Source organism: Solea solea, chromosome 2, assembly GCF_958295425.1.
Source record: "Solea solea chromosome 2, fSolSol10.1, whole genome shotgun sequence".
Lineage (NCBI taxonomy): Eukaryota > Metazoa > Chordata > Actinopteri > Pleuronectiformes > Soleidae > Solea > Solea solea.
The window spans coordinates 22,904,424-22,924,798 of NC_081135.1; the positions used below are offsets into that span (position 1 = coordinate 22,904,424).

Consider the following 20,375-nt stretch of genomic DNA (forward strand, 5'->3'; position numbering starts at 1 on the left):
TCATCACCGTGGCGGAATTGAACAGCCTTTAATTTGATATTCAGGTGGAGATGGAGAGACCGCGGATGGAGCAGCCAGGCTGCACAGTTCCCGCTCGTCTGTGCAGGAACCGGGAGAGGAAGAGGAGCAGCAGCAGCCTGCAAATGAATCCTAATGTAAGGGGATGCTGGATATTTTCTCCTACTTCTTCCATCGTGCGCATGGAGGCTCGTTGATCCCGGATGCTTCTCCATCACAGGATTTTCTTTTTTTTTTAAAGTAAGACAAACATTTTATTTTAGCTTGATAAATGTAAGTTACGCGGCAGCAGCAAAGATCATGCCTCTACTTTAAGGTGTGAGACTCTGAAACATGCAGGCCAGGGGAGGAAATAGAAAATCTCTCCTCCTTCGTCAGTTCAATTTAATCAAATGTCCATGGATAATTATTCTTGTTAGGCTGCGGGGGTCTGCGTGGCCCACCCACCGATCCATCCATCCATCCTCACTTTAGATCCACGCTAATCAGAGGTGCCACAGTGCTTTAACTAACTGTGACCATTAAATGATCGCGATATAAGAGTGCGTAAAGTCGTTTGAAAAGCGTTTAAAGTGATTACAAAATGGACCTTTATGTGTGTGTGTGTGGCATGGCTGTGCCACAAAACAAAGAGACGATCCATTTCCCACGATTATATCGCTGCCTAATGTGAGCAAATTATCCATATTAACAAGGTTTCAGGTGTTTAAATCATTTTTTTTAAATGACACATTAATAGGATACAGCTCTTAATTAAGACTATACACTGAATAAAGTCAGACATGTGCATATTGTGATGCTTTGATGTTTTCAGGTGCCAAATATAACCAAATAAACCTCATCATGTGACATCAGAGCAAACTGTTTTAACATCCCACTGCTGCCAGGTGTAAGTGAGACCTCAGGCCGCTGCAAGTGTTAAATACATGACTAATTACAGGCCTACTTATGAAAATTGAACACTAGTGTTATGCTAATACACTTTGTTCCGTGATAGAGAAGTAAGAGCTTTAATCAGAAAGGCTTTAATCAAACTGGTCATGCAGTAAGCACAGCGTCTTTAACGAGGCCGGGAAATTGATTTAACTTTATTAAATGACGTTTACGCGACTCTTTTTTTTCATGGCAGACCCAAATTATCCAGCCATTTACTGAGCTCCATGACCACGTTTGATTAAATATTTCTTTTTCTTTTTTTTTAATTAAGCAGAGAGAATGTGCCCACAAATGTATGTTAATGTTACTACAACTACTACTACTACTAATACTAATACTAATACTACTAATAATAATGATGATAATAATAATAACAATAATACTACTAATAATAATGAGTCTTGACATGTCAGATGAAATCTGAGGTTTTGTGCTTTTCCTTGACTTCATCAGCTTCTTCGGACCCAGCCCCAGCGTCGCCAATCGGCTTCCCTCTTGGAGAGAGTGGACCAATCAGCGTCAGTCTTCGATGAATATTCATGAGTCCGAGATTCAAACCTTTGAGCGAGTTTGTGTTGGTCCACAGCATCATACCTAGGACTTTTCACAGGGACAAACTGCATTTTCTTATGAATGGAAAGAGAAAAAATCAGCGCGGCTTAAATTGGGACTCGTCCTTCACTGAGATCATAGACGGAAAACAACAAAAGCGAGACGAGGGCAACCGCCAGAAGAGATGACAATGACTACAATTCCAGAAAGTCTTAATAGCCCTGCCTCAGGAAAAGCAGTTTTCATGGAGTTTGGACCCCCGAGTCAACAAATGTCGCCGTCCTCCATGTCGCATGGACACTACCCCATGCACTGTTTACATTCTGCAGGTCATACCCAGCACGACAGCTACAGTCCAGGCTCATCGTTCCCCAGGTCTTTGGGTTATCCATACGTCAACTCCGTCGGCAGCCATTCCACAAGTCCATATCTGAACACAGTACAGACCTACCAAAACAGCTCGGCTCTCACACAGACGCGGTTAGAGGACACAGGTAAGTGTGCAACTGCGTCTTTCCACCTTAAATATTAACTTTACATGTATAAACGCGGCTGTCTGGCTCTGTGCAGTCCTTGGTGCATCGAAAAAAGCGACCCAGACTGCGGAATTAGGCTTGTAATTATTTATTGCGTAACGCTATAAACAATGTATGCAATTAAAGGTAATTATACCTAAAGTACTGCACTGGAGTATCCATTGCCGCACAAACACTGTTGGCTACAACTGCTTGCTTATTTTCTCCTTCTTCTTCTCCTTCTTGTATCTGCTCTTGTATGTGGGTGTGTGTGTCTGCCTTCAGCGCCAGAGACAGAGAAAAACACGGTGGTGGAAGGCGGAGAAGTGCGATTTAACGGCAAAGGGAAGAAGATTAGAAAACCCAGGACTATCTATTCGAGTTTACAACTTCAAGCTCTGAACAGAAGATTTCAACAAACTCAGTATTTGGCGTTACCGGAGAGAGCGGAACTGGCAGCGTCGCTGGGTCTCACTCAGACACAGGCAAGTCCGTGAAATAGCTCCACTCTGCAGGGACACCCATTCTTTCACAACTGGCCGGTTGTTTTAGTAATAGTATTATTGTTATTAAGAATACATGTACAATATAATTTTACCCCTTCAACTTGACTTTGTGACTATTTAAATGGAATTTGATGCGTGCGTAATTCCTCTCTTTTAAATCTACCTTTAGACTGTAACTTCACTTTTAATCGTGTCATCCAAATGATTTTAATTCCCTTTTATCATTGTCCATCAGGTGAAGATCTGGTTTCAGAATAAGCGATCTAAATTCAAGAAACTCATGAAGCAAGGAGGCGGCACAATTGACGCCAGTGCTTTGGCCACTGGCCGTGGACTTTCGAGCGGCTCTCCGTCGGTGGCACCTGTGTGGAGCTCGCCGACTACAGTGAAGACGTCAGTGGGCACGACCGGATCATACATTCCCAGCTACACCTCATGGTATCCAACCACACACCAAGAGTCTATGCAACAGTCACAGCTCATGTGAACACGGACCTCAGCCCGCGACTCTGCTCGTGCGTGGCTCGTGTGTCAAGATGGTGAAGGAAGGCGCTCACAACCTCGCAGCGCGGCACCGCACTGATAACGCACAACACCAAACCCGGTGTTTGATTGCCGCGTGGCGCCAGCTCACACCGTGACCTCCTTAAACCGGATGACAGACAGCAGCAAAGAAGAGAAAGAAGGAGGAGAAGAAAAATAAAGCAGCAGAGACTGAAAAAGCGCACAGTGTGCGCCAAAGGGCAACACGTCTGTCATAGTCAGCGGAAATCGTGGACAAATGGATCTCTCTTTTTTTGGCTGCTATTTATCACTTTTGTGTCGGTTTTTTTTTTGTTATTTTTTTAAAACATATGTGTGTGAGTTATTCTGTTGTTGCGCTGTAGGCGTCATGTTTATGATAAAACGTGTTTGTTTACGTCAGAAGTCCAGATGCCCGAGGCGACAAAGGCCTAAAAAATGTATCAATCTGCATCCACCAAAGGTTAATTAGGCCGCAGGGATGTTGTAAGCAGTGGCACAGACACTTCAGGGACTCAAATAAAAAAAAGGGACACCCCCTCATCATTATTAATCGGAAAAAAATTATAATATTACAGTGAAAAAGCTTGTACCTATTTATTTATTTCAATAAACATAAACTCGTGCATATGTTGAATAGGTTTCTACAAAATGACAATTTAAAAATTGATGATATGATAAAAAATAAATAAATAAATATAGAATTAGAAAAAAAATGTCTTTCAAAAGGGGGGATCCTTACCTGGTGATTGGACAAAAGGGACAGGTGCTTAAACACCACCTGAGATCTCTCTGTGCACGTCCACGGCTCTAACATCTGAAACATTATCTACACGTCACACACCAGCACATTCAGCCACAGAGCATATTATATCGTTCAAAAGCCTCAAATTGCTACTATGTTGTTTCTACGTGTTTGTTATTTAAGTTTAAATTATTATCCTGGCCTCCTTTTGTTCCATGTCTGTGTTCCTTTTGTAAGTGTGTGTTTTTTGAAATAACAACACTGTGTTGTTGGAGCTGCACTAATGCAAGCGACGCTTTTTCTATGCCGTGCGACGATGTTCTGTGAAAAATGTAAACGGCCTGACGAAGTTGCTGCTTTAGAAAAAAAAAATATCCCGAGGGTGAGAGCAGCTCATGTGTCACTGTATTTTGTACATAATTTTCAGATCTTTTTTGTTTGTTTGTTTTTGTTTTGTGCTGTATACTGGATACGCTGTGAAACAGGGTTTTAGGCTTTCTTTATGTGTCGAGATGTGTTTAGTCAAAATAGAGGATATTTAGTTTTGTATTGATCACTTTAATTTATTGATCTGTTTCTGAAGTTTGTGTACATCATGTGCAAAGTTTCAAAAGCAGTAAAAAAAAATATGATTTCAATTATGTCAAGAAAGGTGTCTGATTTAAGATCCTCTCCCTCTTTCCCTCTCTGTCTCTCTGCACCCTCTTCATCTCCTCGTGTGGAAAAGAGAAATGTTCTATGAGTGCGTCTGTGTTGAAGATTTATGGTTATGTTTAGCATTTAGCCTCATGTGCTGCTGCTGCTGCTGCTGCTGCTGCTGATAGTGACTGAATGCAGATGTTGTCAAACCTCTGGAGTGACTCAAGAATTATGGAAATCCAATGCTGAAAAATGAATGCATGCATCGCGAACATGTGGTTAAGCTTCACAACACGGAGCAGAATTCAGGGCAGGAAGCTTGTGTGATAAACACTGCAGAAACCACAGTGAATCCATGTGAGCGCTCACTGGTGTTGTTGTGATTTCAGCGCGTCTGTGCGGGAGACAGAGCGAGAGTGAGCGTGGCTTCATTCAACAACGTCGCTTCTTTCTTTTTTTAAACTTTTCCTTCAGCTAAACTCGATCATTTTTTTTTCTCCGTTCGCCTTTGACAATCCCGGTGTTCTGCTGTGAATGGGATGTAGATCAATTGAGTGTGTTAAGTGAATAATTGCGCCAGAGGCAGGTGCTGTAAAAAAAAGAAAAAAAAAGAGTGGATGAGCTGGGACACTGCGGGGCGGATCAGATGGAGACCAGTGAAAGTGAAAAGTTCAAAGGCCTTCTTGTTATGAGGCACTTTATTCCTCTGCCCCGTGACACGAGCTCTGCAGTGGTTGATCTTATCAAATTCACACAAATCCACGTAAATAATAGAGAACGTTTGTTTTTAATTTTGCGCTTGTATATATTTATTTTTTCATTTTTAGAAAAATAAAAATAAAAAACGGCAGTAAAATTAATTGGAGGTGGAAACTAAGCCTTCACATTAACTACAATATTACTGCAGTAGCACGAGTATTATTATTATTATCGTTATCATTATTATTATTGTTATTATTATTATTATTATTATTATCATTATTATTATTGTATAAGAGTAAAATAAGACGAATATGAATGCATGCGGATTAAATAACAATAATAACGAACATAAGACACAATAAAGACTTCATTTGTTTTTACATTTTAAAACAAAAATAATAAAAACATCAGCGATTGATTGTAAATGCGCGGTCTCCTCCTATAATGTCACACATAAATATTACAGTGTTTTGCAACGATGACATAAATATAATTCAGTAAGATCAATATGGCAAAGATTGATCCTGAAACCATTTATTTAGCGACATATTTGTTAAATTTCGTTCGATATTGTCCCTGTGTTAAATCAGACAAACGTACCTGCTTATTGCTATATTCTTATTCTTATTATTTTATAATCTCGAACCAACAACACCAAACGAATGAAGTCCAGTTTATCTATAATGCTCGCTCTTAGTAAAACATCCCCTGCTTCAAACCTGCACTCTCAATTCTTATTTTAATGCAAACACATGCATAGGCTACAGTCCTTTGTGAGCAGCCTATATTTCGACTCCATTAAAAGAGAATATGAATTGCGCTGTTGCTGCTGTAGTGAACATAAACATGCCTACCTAGCTCTAGAAAGGCGCAGCTGCACATCCAAGAGGGTCAGTGTTATTTCGCTGCATTCTCCTCTTGATTATACGAGCTGAGCCCATCAAACCCTGCAGCATAATTACAGTAATTTCGCCCCTTATTTATTCTAATGCAGTTTCCTATCTCCGAGGTAATTATGAGCAATTTTTTTCGCATGGAGGATCTTTCTGCGTTGACAAAGGAGATAGTGCTCTGAAAGAAATGTGCTGCCGCTGCTGCTGCTGCTTCTGCTGCTGCTGCCTTTAAAAAAAAATAAAGGAGCTGAAATAGGTGAGCTGCCATTTCGTGACTGTTTCCTCAGACTTACATGTGTGAGGCTGGCAAATTGCTTGCAGGTGTACAACGCGGACTCGTCAACGTGAGGAGGCTTCAAAATTAGCAGAGCACAAAGCAGGAGTAATGAAAGCAGGGCGCACAAATTAAAGAACAACTTGTGTGTCTCCTCGTCCTTTACATGTCCTCTCCTTCTCTGAGTCTGGCTGCTGCAGGACTTTTTATTTATTTATTTATTGTTGTTGTTGTTTTTTAAACACACAAAACAATCCTTCCTTGGTTGCACCTTTATAGATTAAATTAAAAAAAGTTGCATCACAAAAATAGTTTTTTGTGTGTGTTTTTTTTTACAAACCTGTCTTTGAAATAATAATTAAAGAAAAAGATCAGCTACACTCACTGTTCTGAGTGAGAATAAGAGGTAAATATACAAGAGGAGAGAAGCAAATGAGTTAAAAATCCGTTTCCTTTCCTTCTTTTTTTTTTTGTTAATGCATTAACTTCACTTTCAATCAAAATGTAAAAAAAGCGTTTAATACACACCTCTCAGCCTGGCGTTGAAGAGGCCAGCTCCCTCACAAATCAGCAGCGTGAGTCATGATGAGCAGCAGCAGCAGCAGCAGCAGCAGCAGCAAACAAACACCATGAAAATCCCACAAAATGTGTCCCATGTGCTGGTCTCAGCTTTAGCAGCAGAGTTCAGAATATGACTGAAAAATGCCTGCTTTATTTCCCCTCTTTATAGCTGATGGGGAAAAATGTAGATTATTAGCATAAATGTTTACTCCTCATTACGCTGATGACATTGTGCACTCGAGATCTTGGTAATCTTTGGGGGGAAATTATGAGTAATTTTTTAAAATTTAAAGCAGCAGTTACCATGCAATTCAGGCTAATTCCGCGTAGGCTCCACACGGATATAATTATCGTCGAGTCAAGATGTGAGTCTAAAAACTATGCATTGATATTCCCATTTATTATGTACATACAACTTTGACAATGTTGATGTCTGCAATAGCGGGAAATTGTCTTGTGTAAAAAAAAAAAAAATGCATCGCATATTAGGACATCTAAAATTGCGAAGAATTATATAGTAATTGCAGGCTTTCAGATTTGCAAGCCAGAATGTTCAAACCAGAGCAAATGTGAATGAAATTACAGATCAGGGTATAAATTAAGAGGGCATGGCATTTACAAGTTGCCTAGAAAAATGCAGGAGAGAAAAAAAAGTATAAACCACAGCAGCTAATCTGCGATGACTGGAGTCACGTGGAGCAACAGACACACAACTATCTATTTATTTATTGAGAAGTAATCGATAAAATAATCTGAAAACCATTAAAAGTTTGGTGGTGGAGTCATGTCAGTGGTATAAGTCACTGTTTAATAACAGTACACCTGTCTGTCTGTCATCTATCTATCTGTCTGTCTGTCTGTCTGTCTGTCTGTCTATCTATCTATCTATCTATCTATCTATCTATCTATCTATCTATCTATCTATCTATCTATCTATCTATCTATCTATCTATCTATCTATCTATCACTTTTGACCTGTACATTTTAGTTTAAATTAACCTAATATAATAGCATTGCACTTTGAAAATGTTGAAAAGGTTCAGGACTTTTATTTTTCACATGTGGCTGGACATATGGTTTGTATAATAATATAATATAATATAATATAATATAATATAATATAATATAATATAATATAATATAATATAACATCTATCTATCTATCTATCTATCTATCTATCTATCTATCTATCTATCTATCTATCTATCTATCTATCTATCTATCTATCATATAATCATCATAAATGTGGCTTTAAATGTTCCATGTACAGCCTACGGGCCCCCGTGAGGCCCATAAATAGTAATGTAGGTCAGTGTGCTCGTCTTCAGAGATCAGAGATCAGACTTTGTGAGACTGTGAGAAATGTTTCCATGATGTTGTAGCTCGAGGCTGTCTTCTTGGACCCACTTCTTCGCGCTCTCTCTCTCTCTCTCTCTCTTGTTAGGCTGACTCCATAAAACGTCGTCTGGAAAGCGCATGTCTGACTCCACAGAGTCTGAGGATCCTGTGCTCGTTCATGCCCACCCTGGTCTTTGCCAAGGCGTTGTTGTTGTTCTGTTTCCTCCCCCCCTCAGCTCAGCTCAGCTCAGCTCAGCCTGCAGCCCGGGCCTCTCTCTGCCTGCCTGCCTGCTTCAGCCCCCGGCCCCGCTAATCATCTGCTGACGGAACCGGTTAAAATAGATGTAACCCGACTCAGCTGAGGAAGCATCTTATGCTTGTCCACGCATGTGATGGCACAGCGACGACACGCTCGTGTAATTACGACAACGTATTATTAATGAAGAAATAGTCTAATCAGTGTAACCTTTCAGGTGAATGTCCAAGTACGTCATGTGACTAAGTTTACTGCTATAGCCTTAGTATAAAAATATATTTAATGTGTCAGCAGGTGTTTGTGTGGTCCTTTTTTAAATAAATCCCCACACAAATGTAAAGTAAATGTAACTCTGAGTATACAAAATAACATATGTGGTTTTGGAGCATTAAGATTACAAATAATTTAATTATGACTATAAATGTGTGATATTAAGTGACATCATCATGACTTTTTAAATTAATTTTCATGCAATATCATTAATATCACGCAGCACTGCAACAGTAAATGTGTAAATATTAAAATATTATAAGACAAATTCTCCTACGCGTTAAAAATAAATAAAAATAAAATAAGAAATTCATGCGCACATTTTTTTTTAAATAAATAAAATAAAAGGGAAGGATGCATGGGCTAAGCACAGAAACATTTTTATTTAAATAACGTCTGGCCATATATGGAACACTGCTAAAATAAATAAGACAAAAAATACAATAAAGATTGATACAAGTAAAACAGAGGGTGGAACAATCAGTAGCTTACGGTGGTTCATGGATTTTTTTTGCACCAGTAGCCAAGAAAAACAGTCAAAGCGTCATCAGAAAAGCTGTGGTAAAGTATTTACAAACGTGGATTCACACACTTACCCTTCAATATATCGCTCAATCAAACTATGACACGAGGAAACTGATAAAGGTAAGCAGTTTGTTTTTTTTCATCTCACAACAAAATGAGGTCATATTGAAAAAAAGGCACGATACAGTTAACTTGTGCTACATTGTTGTCCTGCGGTGAACGTTTTATTTTTGCAGGAATGGCAGGAAAGTGACGTCCGCGTAAAAGTGGGCTCGCGCCCAGGCTGTGATTGCTTTGGGTAATAGTGGTTCATTCATCCCTCGACACAAAGAAAAATAAATAAATACAAAAATAACTGTAGAAATGTTCTATCATTTTCCAGCGCGAAAACTGACACAATCCATGAACCTGTCTGGCTCCGTTAACGTCACCTACGTGTGCGTAAAGTTTGCGTTTTTAATCACCAGTATTGTCCGATTTGAACCCGATTTGTTTTTTTCTTTTTGTTTTCAGAATATCGTCCCAGCGCTTATGGCGGAGTTGTGGTGGTGCTGGACCAGAGGAGGCTGCAGAGAGTTCGTGGTCGAGTACCAGGAGTAGTTTGCCAAAAAAGATGATGGCACAGTCGTGTTGGGAGGGCTGCTGCTGCTCTGAGGTAAACTGGAGTTGACACAGTTGATTCTCTGAGTCTGTGGAAAGTCCCAGGCAGTCGTTGGCGGAGACGCGCAGGGGGGTGATTCGCTGGAGGCAACGTGTTGCTCTGGAGGGATTTCTCCACTTTTCCACAACTTCTTGAACTTGGAGCGACGGTTTTGGAACCAGATTTTGACCTGGAATGGAAACATGCATCAGTGGTGATCAGATGTTTTTCTAAACTCACAACTGACACTTTTAATATCGTTTCAATCTGGATGACAGTGTGCGGAACCGCATGTCCACAATGCACCCACCTGCGTTTGCGTGAGGCCCATCGAGGCTGCCAGCTCGGCCCGTTCTGGTAAAGCCAAATACTGCGTCTTTTGAAACCTCCGCTGAAGTGCAGCCAGTTGGAAGCTGGAATAAATGGTTCGAGGTTTCCTGACCTTCTTTGGTTTTCCATTAACCATCCGGATTTCTGGCTCGCTCTCTTCTTTCTCTGAAGGAACATTTCAATGGAATTGATGTAATGCATGAAAACAAACTTACAGAGATAGTTCAGCACTTTTTTTTTTACTGGCGCCAATTTGGCAATATATAAATAACAAAAATAATTAACATTTTTTTGGCAGGAATATATTCATATGTAGACAATAAATAACAATACATCCCTTGTACTTATTATTTGCTATACAGACATGAGAAATGTTTGACATTTGGCATAAAATAAATGTAAGAGTTTCCTTACCTGTGTCGGGTGGTGTAGGAGATGAGATAGGGCCGTAGGAAGTGTATGCACCGTAAGAAGAGTTGAAACCGAGGTCGTAAGACTTGGCGTTATATGGCACAGTGCCGGTGGCGCTGCTGTGGTACTGGTACGAGCCGAGCTGACCAAAGGGAGAGCCGGCGCAGTGGCCAGGCTGCTGGCTGTTGTAATAGCTGCTGTCCGTCGCCGTGGAGACTGGCAGAGTCGGGGACTCCTGCGATTTGTGCAAGCTGTGGTAATTGCTTGAGGTAATCTGGTTCGAATGCATATCAGTGTTGAGGTTCTCAAAAACCCCAGTCATGTTCGCGTTGTAAGCCGTGCGGTCTCGTAACCCGCGCGCCAGAAAATCGCAAAATTGCCAAAACTGCAAAGCTGAAAATGCGACTCAAATCATGGACTGATGACCTCCTCTTCGTGAATCGAAACGCCTTCCCGTGTAAACTGAAGCAAAATCAGCCGAAGGTGTGTCCCTCTCACTGTGGCCTGTGATTATCTGCTACGGTCGGTGGTGGGAGCGCATTTATGAGTGCGTGAGAGGGAGAGAGCTTCTGTGTCTGAGGCAACCAATGAGTAAGAGCTGCACCGCTGACTACTCCCCACCGCGTCCACCCTCCATTATTCTTCCTGCAGGTCAGTCTTTCCTGCACAGACTTTGCATTTGAATCACAGAGAGGCACCGTGGCCCAACACAAGTCATCACCCGTGTGCGTAATCATCCACAGGACATACACTGTAACTTTAACATGTGGATAAATGTACTGAACATTAGCTCATTAGTTTTCAGTGGCTTTGCGGTTTGTGGTGAGACAGTTTTACGCCTGTCAGTTTCTTACTGCAGATTTAAGGCACTTTTCATCGCGAGTGATTTAAAAATAAAAAAAAATAAAAAAATGTGTCTAAAAAATTCAGAAAACTTGTATATTAAAGGGAGAACCACGCAGTGAATCCAGGCACAGAGTTATTACAAAAACAAAAGCATGTGAATGAGACTGGAGGTTGTGTTAGGTGACTGAATGAAGATGTTACAGCGCCTCCATGTGTTGTAAATCGGATTTACAGCTCTCTCTCTCTCTCTCTCTCTCTCTCTCTCTCTCTCTCTCTCTCTCTCTCTCTCTCTTATTTGCTGTATTTCCCTTTGTCTTCGTCCAGTGCAGACGAAGATAAACCGCCCTATATCATCGGAATATTTTGGAACTAAAACGTGAACAGATTCACAGAAATGTGTGTTTTAACCTCACACGCAAGTGCACACACACTCATACACACATACATACACACAAACACACAGACAGAGAGAGACATTGAGGTGTTGAGGTGTTTTCATCATTGCCACAAGATGGCAGCACAGTTTCTTTTATCAACACAGCATCACACACACAAACCTGCAAATAGACAGAAGATAGTACTTATGTAAATGTTTGTTTTCCTGATTTGAATATTGACCCAATATTGGACAACGACACAAACATCATTATAATCTTAAACTGACATACTATATGTAGTATATATATATATAAATGCATTTATACTATAAAGTACTTATTGCCATGGTTTGCACCACGGTCTGCTCTGCACTATTATTGCTGCTGTTTGATTAGGATTAGTGTTTAGTAAAGTAGGATATTCCAAAAAAGCAGATTCAAAATTGTGATAAAATACAAGCAACCACTAAGCAGCAGGATCCCTAAATCCAGTACAGGACTGTCTGTTCATTGTTTCCCTGAAAAGCAGTGAATCCTCTCCCACCATGGACCAATGAGTCTTTATGTCTCTGCTCATTAGTGGAGCATTGTCTCTGTGTTCAGATGTCCTGCACACATTCTACAGCCAGAGTTACATAGAAGTTAACAATGGAAGTCATGTAAATAATTATCCTCCCTAATCAGGCTTCTTTTCATCAGAGATTCAGTTGATGTTGATATTTCTTTGTTGATATAATAGTGTTCTGTGTTAAATTATTCAAAATAGTCTTTTGTTAATACACATTTCTTGGCAAACGTCTTCCAGTATAAAAAACTACACGTGTAAAATGTGAAGTCTATTTGAAGAACTGAGGAGGTTCCTCTATAATTCATTATTTTATTATATAATTATGGTCAGTCAGAGTGTAGTAGTAACAAACATATTACCCTATGATAATTTCTGACCGTTTCACAACACTAAGTCTGAGCAGCCTCGTTTGGGACTTCAACCCACGATCCTTGACTTAGTAAGACACTGTCTTACCCATTAAGCCACAAGGGCTGGCTTTTACTGTAACACCTGTTGTTTTTTGTCATATTTTGGACGACATACTAACCTATGACTTTTTTTCCACATTTTGGACGACATAGTAACCTATGACTTTTTTTCCACATTTTGGACAACATAGTAACCTATGACTTAGTATGTCGTCCAAAATGACATTGTAAAGACATACAAAAGTATGACTTTTTTGTCACAATTTGGACGACATACTAAGTCATAGGTTACTATGTTGTCCAAAATGTGGAAAAAAAGTCATAGGTTACTATGTCGTCCAAAATGACATTGTAAAGACATACAAAAGTATGACTTTTTTGTCACAATTTGGACGACATACTAACCTATGACTTTTTTGTCACATTTTGGACGACATAGTAACCTATGACTTTTTTTCCACATTTTGGACAACATAGTAACCTATGACTTAGTATGTCGTCCAAAATGACATTGTAAAGACATACAAAAGTATGACTTTTTTGTCACAATTTGGACGAGATACTAACCTATGACTTTTTTGTCACATTTTGGACGACATACTAACCTATGACTTTTTTGTCACATTTTGGAAGACATACTAACCTATGACTTAGTATGTTGTCCAAAATGACATTGTAAAGACATACAAAAGTATGACTTTTTTTCACATTTTGGACGACATACTAACCTATGACTATTTGTCATATTTTTGTCCAATATTTTTGTCCAAAATGTGAAAAAAGTCATAGGTTAGTATGTCGTCCAAAATGTGAAAAAAAGTCATAGGTTAGTATGTTGTCCAACACATGACAAAAAAGTCATATGCCGTCCAAAATGTGAAAAAAAAGTCATAGCTTAGTATGTCGTCCAAAATGTGACAAAAAAGTCATAGGTTAGTATGTCGTCCAAAATATGACAAAAAAGCCCTTGTGGCTTAATGGGTAACACAGTGTCTTACAAAGTCAAGGATCGTGAGTTCAAGTCCCAACTGAGGCTGCTCAGTCATAGGGTAGTGAAACAGTTAGAAATTATCATAGGTTAAAAAAAGACATACTTTAATATGTTGTCCAAAATATGATAAAAAAGTCATAGGTTAGTATGTCGTTCAAAATGTGGTAAAAAAGTCATACTTTAGTATGTCGTCCAAAATGTGGAAAAAAGTCATAGGTTAGTATGTCGTCAAAATGTGGTAAAAAAGTCATAGGTTAGTATGTCGTCAAAATGTGAAAAAAAAGTCATAGGTTAGTATGTCGTCCAAAATGTGGAAAAAAAGTCATAGGTTAGTATGTCAAAATATGATAAAAAAAGTCATAGGTTAGTATGTCGTCCAAAATGTGGAAAAAAAGTCATAGGTTAGTATGTCGTCAAAATATGATAAAAAAGTCATAGGTTAGTATGTCATTCAAAATGTGGTAAAAAAGTCATACTTTAGTATGTCGTCCAAAATGTGGAAAAAAAGTCATAGGTTAGTATGTCGTCAAAATGTGGAAAAAAAGTCATAGGTTAGTATGTCGTCCAAAATGTGGAAAAAAGTCATAGGTTAGTATGTTGTCCAACACATGACAAAAAAGTCATAGGTTAGTATGTCGTCCAAAATGTGAAAAAAAGTCATAAGTTAGTATGTCGTCCAAAATGTGGAAAAAAAGTCATAGGTTAGTATGTCGTCAAAATGTGAAAAAAAGTCATAGGTTAGTATGTGTCCAAAATGTGAAAAAAAGTCATGGGTTAGTATGTCGTCAAAATGTGAAAAAAAAGTCATAGGTTAGTATGTCGTCCAAAATGTGGAAAAAAAGTCATAGGTTAGTATGTCGTCAAAATATGATAAAAAAGTCATAGGTTAGTATGTCGTTCAAAATGTGGTAAAAAAGTCATACTTTAGTATGTCGTCCAAAATGTGGAAAAAAGTCATAGGTTAGTATGTCGTCAAAATGTGAAAAAAAGTCATAGGTTAGTATGTCGTCAGAATGTGAAAAAAAGTCATAGGTTAGTATGTCGTCCAAAATGTGGAAAAAAAGTCATAGGTTAGTATGTTGTCAAAATGTGAAAAAAAGTCATAGGTTAGTATGTCGTCCAAAATGTGGAAAAAAAGTCATAGGTTAGTATGTCGTCAAAATGTGAAAAAAGTCATAGGTTAGTATGTCGTCCAAAATGTGAAAAAAAGTCATAGGTTAGTATGTTGTCCAACACATGACAAAAAAGTCATATGCCGTCCAAAATGTGAAAAAAAAGTCATAGCTTAGTATGTCGTCCAAAATGTGGAAAAAAAGTCATAGGTTAGTATGTCGTCAAAATATGATAAAAAAGTCATAGGTTAGTATGTCGTTCAAAATGTGGTAAAAAAGTCATACTTTAGTATGTCGTCCAAAATGTGGAAAAAAGTCATAGGTTAGTATGTCGTCAAAATGTGAAAAAAAGTCATAGGTTAGTATGTCGTCAGAATGTGAAAAAAAGTCATAGGTTAGTATGTCGTCCAAAATGTGGAAAAAAAGTCATAGGTTAGTATGTTGTCAAAATGTGAAAAAAAGTCATAGGTTAGTATGTCGTCCAAAATGTGGAAAAAAAGTCATAGGTTAGTATGTCGTCAAAATGTGAAAAAAGTCATAGGTTAGTATGTCGTCCAAAATGTGAAAAAAAGTCATAGGTTAGTATGTTGTCCAACACATGACAAAAAAGTCATATGCCGTCCAAAATGTGAAAAAAAAGTCATAGCTTAGTATGTCGTCCAAAATGTGACAAAAAAGTCATAGGTTAGTATGTCGTCCAAAATGTGACAAAAAAGTCATAGGTTAGTATGTCGTCCAAAATATGACAAAAAAGCCCTTGTGGCTTAATGGGTAACACAGTGTCTTACAAAGTCAAGGATCGTGAGTTCAAGTCCCAACTGAGGCTGCTCAGTCATAGGGTAGTGAAACAGTTAGAAATTATCATAGGTTAATATGTTGTTAAAAAAAGACATACTTTAATATGTTGTCCAAAATATGATAAAAAAGTCATAGGTTAGTATGTCGTTCAAAATGTGAAAAAAGTCATAGGTTAGTATGTCGTCCAAAATGTGAAAAAAAGTCATAGGTTAGTATGTTGTCCAACACATGACAAAAAAGTCATATGCCGTCCAAAATGTGAAAAAAAAGTCATAGCTTAGTATGTCGTCCAAAATGTGACAAAAAAGTCATAGGTTAGTATGTCGTCCAAAATGTGACAAAAAAGTCATAGGTTAGTATGTCGTCCAAAATATGACAAAAAAGCCCTTGTGGCTTAATGGGTAACACAGTGTCTTACAAAGTCAAGGATGGTAAAAAAGTCATAGGTTAGTATGTCGTCAAAATGTGAAAAAAAAGTCATACGTTAGTATGTCGTCCAAAATGTGGAAAAAAAAGTCATAGGTTAGTATGTCGTCCAAAATGTGAAAAAAAGTCATAGGTTAGTATGTCGTCCAAAATGTGAAAAAAAGTCATAGGTTAGTATGTCGTCCAAAATGTGGAAAAAAAGTCATAGGTTAGTATGTCGTCAAAATGTGAAAAAAAGTCATAGGTTAGTATGTGTCCAAAATGTGAAAAAAAGTCATGGGTTAGTATGTCGTCAAAATGTGAAAAAAAAGTCATAGGTTAGTATGTCGTCCAAAATGTGGAAAAAAAGTCATAGGTTAGTATGTCGTCAAAATATGATAAAAAAGTCATAGGTTAGTATGTCGTTCAAAATGTGGTAAAAAAGTCATACTTTAGTATGTCGTCCAAAATGTGGAAAAAAGTCATAGGTTAGTATGTCGTCAAAATGTGAAAAAAAGTCATAGGTTAGTATGTCGTCAGAATGTGAAAAAAAGTCATAGGTTAGTATGTCGTCCAAAATGTGGAAAAAAAGTCATAGGTTAGTATGTCGTCAAAATGTGAAAAAAATTCATAGGTTAGTATGTCGTCCAAAATGTGAAAACAAGTCATAGGTTAGTATGTTGTCCAAAATGTGAAAAAAAGTCATATGCCGTCCAAAATGTGAAAAAAAAGTCATAGCTTAGTATGTCGTCCAAAATGTGACAAAAAAGTCATAGGTTAGTATGTCGTCCAAAATGTGACAAAAAAGTCATAGGTTAGTATGTCGTCCAAAACATGCCAAAAAAGCCCTTGTGGCTTAATGGGTAACACAGTGTCTTATAAAGTCAAGGATCGTGGGTTCAAGTCCCAACTGAGGCTGCTCAGTCATAGGGTAGTGAAACAGTTAGAAATTATCATAGGTTAATATGTTGTTAAAAAAAGACATACTTTAATATGTTGTCCAAAATATGATAAAAAAGTCATAGGTTAGTATGTCGTTCAAAATGTGGTAAAAAAGTCATAGGTTAGTATGTCGTCAAAATGTGAAAAAAAGTCATACGTTAGTATGTCGTCCAAAATGTGGCAAAAAAGTCATAGGTTAGTATGTCGTCAAAATATGATAAAAAGTCATAGCTCAGTATGTCGTCCAAAATGTGGAAAAAAAGTCATAGGTTAGTATGTCGTCAAAATGTGGAAAAAAAGTCATAGGTTAGTATGTCGTCAAAATGTGAAAAAAAAGTCATAGGTTAGTATGTCGTCAAAATGTGAAAAAAAAGTCATAGGTTAGTATGTGTCCAAAATGTGAAAAAAAGTCATAGCTCAGTATGTCGTCCAAAATGTGGAAAAAAAGTCATAGGTTAGTATGTCGTCCAAAATGTGGAAAAAAAGTCATCGGTTAGTATGTTGTCAAAATGTGAAAAGAAGTCATAGGTTAGTATGTCGTCAAAATGTGAAAAAAAAGTCATAGGTTAGTATGTCGTCAAAATGTGAAAAAAAAGTCATAGGTTAGTATGTGTCCAAAATGTGAAAAAAAAGTCATAGGTTAGTATGTCGTCAAAATGTGAAAAAAAAGTCATAGGTTAGTATGTCGTCCAAAATGTGAAAAAAAGTCATAGCTCAGTATGTCGTCCAAAATGTGGAAAAAAAGTCATAGGTTAGTATGTCGTCCAAAATGTGGAAAAAAAGTCATACTTTAGTATGTCGTCCAAAATGTGGAAAAAAGTCATAGGTTAGTATGTCGTCAAAATGTGAAAAAAAAGTCATACGTTAGTATGTCGTCCAAAATGTGGCAAAAAAGTCATAGGTTAGTATGTCGTCAAAATATGATAAAAAAAAGTCATAGGTTAGTATGTCGTCAAAATGTGGAAAAAAAGTCATCGGTTAGTATGTGTCCAAAATGTGAAAAAAAAGTCATAGGTTAGTATGTCGTCAAAATGTGAAAAAAAAGTCATAGGTTAGTATGTGTCCAAAATGTGAAAAAAAAGTCATAGGTTAGTATGTCGTCCAAAATGTGGAAAAAAAGTCATAGGTTAGTATGTCGTCCAAAATGTGAAAAAAAGTCATAGCTCAGTATGTCGTCCAAAATGTGGAAAAAAAGTCATAGGTTAGTATGTCGTCCAAAATGTGGAAAAAAAGTCATACTTTAGTATGTCGTCCAAAATGTGGAAAAAAGTCATAGGTTAGTATGTCGTCAAAATGTGAAAAAAAAGTCATACGTTAGTATGTCGTCCAAAATGTGGCAAAAAAGTCATAGGTTAGTATGTCGTCAAAATATGATAAAAAAAAGTCATAGGTTAGTATGTCGTCAAAATGTGGAAAAAAAGTCATCGGTTAGTATGTGTCCAAAATGTGAAAAAAAAGTCATAGGTTAGTATGTCGTCAAAATGTGAAAAAAAAGTCATAGGTTAGTATGTGTCCAAAATGTGAAAAAAAAGTCATAGGTTAGTATGTCGTCCAAAATGTGGAAAAAAAGTCATAGGTTAGTATGTCGTCCAAAATGTGGAAAAAAGTCATAGGTTAGTATGTTGTCCAAAATTTTTCACATTTTGGACGACATAGTAACCTATGACTTTTTTCCACATTTTGGATGACATAGTAACCTATGACTTTTTTGTCACATTTTGGACGACATAGTAACCTTTGACTTTTTTGTCACATTTTGGACGACATAGTAACCTATGACTTTTTTTTCATATTTTGGACGACATACTAACCTATGACTTTTTTTTCACATTTTTAGCTACATACTAACAGTTGACTTTTTTTTCACATTTTGGACGACATACTAACCTATGACTTTTTTCCACATTTTGGATGACATAGTAACCTATGACTTTTTTGTCACATTTTGGACGACATAGTAACCTTTGACTTTTTTGTCACATTTTGGACGACATAGTAACCTATGACTTTTTTGTCTTATTTGGACGACATACTAAAGTATGACCTTTTTGTCACATTTTGGACGACATACTAACCTTTGACTTTTTTGTCATATTTTGGACGACATACTAAAGTATGACTTTTTTTCACATTTTTAGCGACATTCTAACCTATGACTTTTTTTTCAAATATTTAGCAACATACAAACTATGACATTTTTTTTCCACATTTTGGATGACATACTAAAGTATGACTTTTTTTCACATTTTGGATGACATACTAAAGTATGACCTTTTTTTCCACATTTTCGACGATGTACTAAACTTTGACATTTTTGTCACATTTTGGACAACATACTTAACTATGACATTTCTGTTAAATTTTAGATGACATACGACATTTATGTCACATTTGGACAATATTCTAAACTATGACATTTTGGTCAAATTTTTGGACGACATACTAAACTATGACATTTTTTTCAAATTTTGGACAACATACTAAACTATGACATTTTGATCACATTTTGGATGACATTTTTGTCAAATTTTGGACGACATACCAAACTATGACATTCATGTCAATTTTTGGACAACATACTAAACTATGACATTTTGATCACATTTTGGATGACATTTTTGTCAAATTTTGGACGACATACCAAACTATGACATTTTTGTAAATTTTGGACAACATACTAAACTATGACATTTTTGTCAAATTTTGGATGACATTTTTGTCAAATTTTGGACGACATACTTAACTATGACATTTTTGTCATATTTTGGACAACATACCAAACTATGACATTTTTGTCAAAGGACATCGGCAGCAAGCACAGCAGGCACCCTCAAAATGTTGCCGCAGAATTTTCTAGTTATCACTGTTGTCATGGTGATCATGGCCAGTTAATTGCCGAAGATTTAATTTTTAATGCCAATATTTCCCCCCCCTGTCGCAGAGCAGCTGTTACTGTAGCATCCCAGTGATCAAAGACATGGAAATAATGCTGAATGACACCGATGGTGCTTTCCAAATGACCTTTTATTTTATATGTTTCCCTCCAGCTCCTATACGTCCTATCTTTCTTAACAAATTAAAATAAAACAACACGGAAAAAGGACAAATCTACTCCGCACTGTGGAGACTATACTGTGCATGTATCACATATTTCTTGAACACCACTAAAGACGATGTAACAAACAACATGTTAAAAAGTCACACTGCCACTTTTCACCTTCCTGCATTTGTAAGAATGTAAACAACATTAAAGGACTAGAACTAAGTATTTTTCGTTTTTGTTATGTTACAC

General features: G+C 37.4%; 2 protein-coding genes across 2 annotated transcripts; one reads left to right on the forward strand and one right to left on the reverse strand.

The window, feature by feature from the left end:
• Positions 1-1,413: 1,413 nt before the first annotated feature.
• dlx1a (distal-less homeobox 1a) lies at positions 1,414-5,326 on the forward strand. The gene is made up of 3 exons (XM_058622275.1): positions 1,414-2,000; positions 2,307-2,506; positions 2,763-5,326. The coding sequence occupies exons 1-3, from the start codon at positions 1,691-1,693 to the stop codon at positions 3,012-3,014; spliced, it is 762 nt and encodes a 253-aa protein (XP_058478258.1). The 5' UTR covers positions 1,414-1,690; the 3' UTR covers positions 3,015-5,326.
• Positions 5,327-9,092: 3,766 nt separating this feature from the next.
• On the reverse strand, positions 9,093-11,218 carry dlx2a (distal-less homeobox 2a). The gene is made up of 3 exons (XM_058622345.1): positions 10,638-11,218; positions 10,204-10,388; positions 9,093-10,083 (listed from the first exon to the last, which is right to left on the reverse strand). The coding sequence occupies exons 1-3, from the start codon at positions 10,954-10,956 to the stop codon at positions 9,763-9,765; spliced, it is 825 nt and encodes a 274-aa protein (XP_058478328.1). The 5' UTR covers positions 10,957-11,218; the 3' UTR covers positions 9,093-9,762.
• Between the last annotated feature and the right edge of the window lie 9,157 nt (positions 11,219-20,375).

What these genes read in the sequence shown, in the direction of transcription:
- dlx2a (XM_058622345.1), bottom strand. Translation starts at nt 10,956, where the DNA reads ATGACTGGGGTTTTTGAGAACCTCAACACTGATATGCATTCGAACCAG. An exon ending in TCCTACACCACCCGACACAG is followed by an intron (nt 10,389 to 10,637) that starts GTAAGGAAACTC and finishes ATGTTCCTTCAG; the next exon opens with AGAAAGAAGAGAGCGAGCCA. An exon ending in TGGGCCTCACGCAAACGCAG is followed by an intron (nt 10,084 to 10,203) that starts GTGGGTGCATTG and finishes TTTCCATTCCAG; the next exon opens with GTCAAAATCTGGTTCCAAAA.
- dlx1a (XM_058622275.1), top strand. Translation starts at nt 1,691, where the DNA reads ATGACAATGACTACAATTCCAGAAAGTCTTAATAGCCCTGCCTCAGGA. An exon ending in GACGCGGTTAGAGGACACAG is followed by an intron (nt 2,001 to 2,306) that starts GTAAGTGTGCAA and finishes GTCTGCCTTCAG; the next exon opens with CGCCAGAGACAGAGAAAAAC. An exon ending in TGGGTCTCACTCAGACACAG is followed by an intron (nt 2,507 to 2,762) that starts GCAAGTCCGTGA and finishes ATTGTCCATCAG; the next exon opens with GTGAAGATCTGGTTTCAGAA.